The following is a 5,705-nucleotide window of genomic DNA, read 5'->3' on the forward strand; positions in this document are numbered from 1 at the left end:
AAAAAATGAACAAACAGACGTTGTGTCCTGTGACCGAGCAGTGAACAGTTCATGAAAAATAACTCACGGCTTATGAAAAGGAAAATTCAGGCAAATGACCAGTAAGAATAATGTGAGGGTCATTAAGTCTGGACGATATTAACAAATCCTGGCCGAGAACTGAACCTGATCCACAGCCTCCTGTGGAGGCGGCACATAAAACCTGTTAGATCTGTTCCCACTGATGAAGATGATGATAAATTAATGTTGTCGCAATTTTCTGATATCCTTGCATAAATGTAGCTGGTTTCATCAGTTACTCAGGGGTCCTGCATCACATCCACAGGAAACTATTCTGAACCGTTTCCTTCCTGCTTTTACAGGTCAAACTGTGATCAGACTCAAACTTTGATGCAGAAACAAGGAGCAAAGTTAATGTTTGAAGAACATCAGACGTGTAAATCAAGCACTCAAAGCAATTTTTGCTACATTCGTTTCACACATTCATACAGCACTTCATTTTATGCCTTTAAGCTCTTCCTGACTGTCACACTGATGGATGCATCAGGGCCAGTTTGGGGTTTAGTATCTTGCTGACCCGTCGGCCCTTCTGATTATTAGCTGACCCCCTCTACCTCCTGAGCAGATCCCATATTCCTCTCTGTTATTTTCTAAAGTGCTGAACCTTCATGGCTGTATTTGTTTTTAAGTGCAGCGTAGAGGCTGCTTTAAACATTTAAACTGGAGGGGAAATCAAACCTAATAATCACCAGAAACAGCCAAACGTATCCTAGAAATGAGTAAACTCCATTTCTTGTTCCCACGTCACCTGCAGATTGAAGAGGAGCTGGTTTCCCTTCAGAAGGAGCGAACCGACCGCATCAAACACTTGCTGGAGCGTCAGGAGCGGGAGATCGACACCTTCGACATGGAAAGCGTGCGTCTCGGCTTCAGCAACCTGGGCACTTTGGACTTTCCCAAGGACGACTACAGATGAGGGGCCGCTATTCCTGCCGCCACCGTCTGCTTGTAGTCCCCCCCCGGGTGTCTATCTGCCTCAGAACACCTCACCTCTCCTTTGACCTGACCTGACAGTGCAGGTGTTCACTGCTGCTGACGCCCGCCCTCAGACACACGTTTAAAAAAATGAGAAAAAAAAAAAACAGCTTGGGGATGAGCGCTGTGTGTTTTCTGGGCCGCTCAGACGGGATCGATGGCCGGTTTGAGTGTCCCCCCTCCCCAGCAAACCAACCTATACTTCCTACCCTCCTCGCCTCTGTGGTGTCACAAGACGACAAAAAAAAAAAACATATGCTGGATAACTTCTTGTGGTTGTCATGTTTTTGTAAGAATAACATAGTCACAGTGTTTCTTGTTTCTCGTGCAATGATGACACTTCTGGTGTGACTAAAAGTGGAAATTGAGAGAAGGAGGGAGAGAAGATTGAGGGCGGTAGGATGCACAAAAATCGCTCCAAAACCATGCATTTTCAGAGATATGGGTTTTTTGTTTTGTTTTGTTTTTTGTCTCAAGCAGTGCAAAAAATAATCTCTCAAAGCGATAAACGGATCCTTCTGCAGCCGCTCGTCTCGGCTGCTTCTTTTTGGTATTTATTCATCGAGAGGTTTTTAGGACCAATTTGAAGAATTTGATACTTTGACAGAAAACTCGATGTACATACAGGTACACTTGTAGTATATGTGATTCCTTCATGCGATTACTGGAGGGTGGGTGAACTTTAGGTTACTTGCGTAACCCCGGTTCTCAGAGTAGCATGAGTGAGATGTCTCACTATGGGATGCGCCTCCCTGCGTATTCCTCAGAAGCATTTATCTCATTACGCCAATCCTGATTGGCTGGTGATCGCGATGACCATGTCAGGCGGAGCCACCCACCTTTAAGTAGCTTGCGCTACAACATAGTCATTATTCAAGATAAGCACCTCTTCTCGCTTCGCCCCAGCAAGAAGGGCTGTCTGGTGAGACATCTCACTCATGCTACTCTGAGAACCGGGGTTACGCAAGTAACCTAAAGTTCTCATTCCTAGCGTTCGTTTCGATGTCTCACTATGGGAAATGGAGACTCCCGTATTGCCAGACGAGCTTATCTCAAGCAACCGCCAGCTAAATAGCAAGTAGTCCACCTATCCAAGCGAGGAGCCAGAGCTCAGTACTGCTTGGGCTACACTTGGAGCAGAGACATCCAGTCTGTAGAACCGGACGAAAGTGAGAGGTGAAGACCAGCTTGCGGCTGCACAGATGTTCTGGATTGACACCCCTTTAAACAGGGCCCAGGATGCCGCCAGACCACGAGTAGAGTGAGCCCGCAGGCCCTCTGGAGCCTGCAGCCCCTGACTCGAATACCCCAGCGCAATCGCCTCCACAATCCAGTGTGAGAGCCGTTGCTTAGTGATAGGTTTGCCTCTGTGAGGACCTGCCCATGAAATGAAAAGCTGGTCACTTCCTCGGAAACCCTTAGTCCTGTCCAAATAAGCATGCAAAGCACGAACAGGACACAGCATGTGCAACCTTTGTTCTTCATCAGAAGAAAAAGGAGGCGGGGAGAATGCTGTCAAGGTAATTGGCACATATGACCCAACCACCTTAGGCACATATGCCGGGTTGGGCTTCAGCAGTACCCTAGCCTGCCCCTGGGCAAACTGAGTGCAAGAAGGGTGTGCTGAAAGGGCATGAATGTCACTGACACGCTTAGCCGAGGCTAAAGCAAGCAGCAACACAGTCTACAGGGACAGATGCTTTAAATCAGTCTCCTGTAGAGGCTCAAATGGGGGGCAACAGAGCCCATCCAAAACCACCGCCAAATCCCAAGGGGGTGCCAGTGGCCTGGAGACAGGGAGTAACCTGCGGGCCCCCTTCATAAAACGGCAAACCAAAGGGTGTTGGCTAACTGTTTTATCACCAAACCCCATGTGGAAGGCAGCAATGGCAGCCAAGTACACTTTAACTGTGGAAAAGGCTTTTTGCTTGTCAATCAAGACTTGTAGGAATGACAGAATCAGGCCAACTGGACACTGAAAGGGAATGTGACCCTTCTCGTGGCACCAGTCCTCAAACACCCTCCACTTACTGTTGTACAGAGACCTGGTGGAGGATGCCCTAGCATTCTGAATAGTGTTAATCACCCCCTGGGGAAGATTCACCATGCTTAGATTAACCCACTCACGGGCCAGGCCCAAAGTGCCAGGCGCTCTGGATGTGGGTGGAAAATCGACCCCCGTGCCTGGGACAGCATATCCCTGCGCAACGGGAGTTGCCACGGCTGCCCGCACAGAAGCTGATATATCTCCGCTAGCCAGTGCATTGTCGGCCAGAGCGGAGCTATCAGAATCATTGTGTGGCGATGTTCCCTCACTCTGGACAGAGTGGGAGGTATTAACGCCAGTGGAGGAAAAGCATACAGGAGCACGGGTGGCCAAACATGCGCGAGCGCGTCCACACCGAGAGGCGCGCTCTGATCGCGCAAGGAGAAAAAACGCGGACACTGCGCGTTTTCTTCTGAAGCAAAAAGATCCACTGAAGCCTGGCCGTAGCGCAGCCACAGCTGTTCTACAATGGCTGGATGCAGGGCCCAGTCGCCGTATAGCGGAGCGCCTCTGGATAGCAGATCCGCTCCCAGATTTAGAGAGCCTGCGATGTGCGTGGCCCTCAGAGACAGGAGACGTTTGCTGCTCCACAGGATCAGTCTGCGTGCCAGTATGTGCAACTGGCGTGAATGCAGTCCCCCTTGACGGTTGATATAAGCGACCGTCGTTGTATTGTCGGTCCTTACAAGGACGTGATGTCCCTGTAGGAACGGGAGAAAGCGCCTGAGGGTGAGAAACACCACCAGAAGCTCCAGACAATTTATGTGGGATCGTTGGAGAGTGCCGCTCCAGAGACCTCTCACAGATCGCCCTTCGTGGACACTGCCCCAACCGGACAGGCTCGCGTCCGTGGTGACCACTTTCCGACACTGAACAGTGCCCATGGGTACCCCCTGAGTCAGAAAATCCGGATGTCGCCAACGGCGTAAAGCCATTGTGCAATCCACTGTTACTGTAACTCTCCGCGCGCCATGATGCACGGGGCTCAGTCTGAGTGAAGCTACCCAGCGCTGAAAATCCCTCATATGCAGCCGGCCGAGTCGCACTACAAGGATGGCTGAAGCCATCAGTCCCAGTAGGCGAAGGCACAACCTGAAGCGGACCAGTTTGTGTAGACGAAAAAGAGCGTGGCACGCTCTGAACGCCTTCACTCTCTCGGCTGACAGGCTGGCTGTGAAGGAGATCGAGTCCAGAGATAAACCCAGAAATATTATATGTTGTGCCGGAGACAGCACACTCTTTTCTGTGTTTATTATGAAACCCAGATCGGTTAGATGCTTCACGACGACACACGTCTGTGTCGCAGCTTCCTGCTCCGATCGCGCTAGAAGGAGCCAGTTGTCTAGATATGTAGCCAGACGAATGCCCTGCTGCCTGAGCGGCGCTATCGCTGCTTTGGTGCAGCGTACAAACACCCGGGGGCTCAGGGACAGGCCGAAGGGCAGCACTCTGTACTCGTAACAGATGCCCCGAAAAGCAAACCTCAGATACCTCCTGTGTGGAGGGTAAATGGGAATGTGAAAATATGCGTCCTTTAGGTCGACAGAAGTGAACCAGTCGCCCTGGCGCACCAAACGTACCAGAGATGCATGAGTCAGCATCCTGAACTTGTATTTTCTGAGAAATTCGTTCAGAGCCCGCAAATCCAGGATAGGGCGAAGTCCGCGCCCTCCCCGCTTGGGGACCAGGAAATACCTGGAGTAAAAGCCGCTTCGACTCTGATCGGGGGGCACTATACATATCGCTCTCTTTTCTAACAGCGAGTGTATTTCCTCCTGTAGAATGCGAGCAGACTCTCCCCGTGCTTGGGAATGTATTATGCCCAAGAAACGAGGGGGAGTAACGGCAAACTGAAGCCTGTAGCCCCGTGATACTGTTTTCAGTACCCAGGATGAAGTTGTGAGCTCCGCCCATCTCTCTCTCCTCTGAGATAGAGAAGTGGCAACTTCTTGTGTTTCGTCCGCTTGGGGGGCCCCTAAAACTTGTGTTAGGAGGCCATCTTGCGGTGGGGTACCGTGGTGACAATAGGTTAACACTGCGCATGCGCGGGGTGTTAAACTTTTCACAGCGTCGGTTATGGCACTCTTCCTGAGGGGAAGTGCAGCCCCCTCCCGAGGCAGCAGTGCCATTGTGCTGTTTTCTTGTTTTGACTGCGCCCTCGACAGTAAGTCTGGATGCTGCAGTGGAACATGCTTTATTAAATGACAAGAGTATGTGTTTCTGCGACTCAGGAGAGGGGCAGGGTCTGCTGCTCCCGAAACAAAGTCTCCTTTCCTCGTGGCCTGTGCGTGTGCGCTCTGAGGGGGCATAACGCGCAGCGACGAGGGGTCGATGGGGCGGGGGTACCCCTGCGACACACTCTGGAACATAGCAGGTGGGGCTGGTGAACAGGAAACTTCCAGCTTCTTCACCTGTGGGAAGTGAGCAGCCTGTCAGGCTGCCTTCTTCTTCTTCCTGGCCTGAGGATCGAGGGGCTGCGCTGGTCGTCCTGGCGGAGCCGCTGTCGGGCCATTCCGTGGCCAGCCTGCCCCCGTCTGCTGCCTCGGTGGGGGTACGGAGGGCGGCTGGGGCTTCGTACGTTTTGGGATTCTGAACTGAGGGGGTGGCCGAGGGACAGCCTGTG

General features: G+C 51.6%; 1 protein-coding gene across 1 annotated transcript; it reads right to left on the reverse strand.

The window, feature by feature from the left end:
* Window positions 1–2,122: 2,122 nt before the first annotated feature.
* Window positions 2,123–5,211, reverse strand: LOC115786123 (uncharacterized). The gene is made up of 3 exons (XM_030738166.1): window positions 3,163–5,211; window positions 2,574–2,638; window positions 2,123–2,459 (listed from the first exon to the last, which is right to left on the reverse strand). Exons 1-3 carry the CDS (start codon window positions 5,209–5,211, stop codon window positions 2,123–2,125), a joined length of 2,451 nt encoding a protein of 816 aa, XP_030594026.1.
* Window positions 5,212–5,705: the final 494 nt, after the last annotated feature.

The sequence above is a fragment of the Archocentrus centrarchus genome, chromosome 9, assembly GCF_007364275.1.
Source record: "Archocentrus centrarchus isolate MPI-CPG fArcCen1 chromosome 9, fArcCen1, whole genome shotgun sequence".
NCBI lineage: Eukaryota > Metazoa > Chordata > Actinopteri > Cichliformes > Cichlidae > Archocentrus > Archocentrus centrarchus.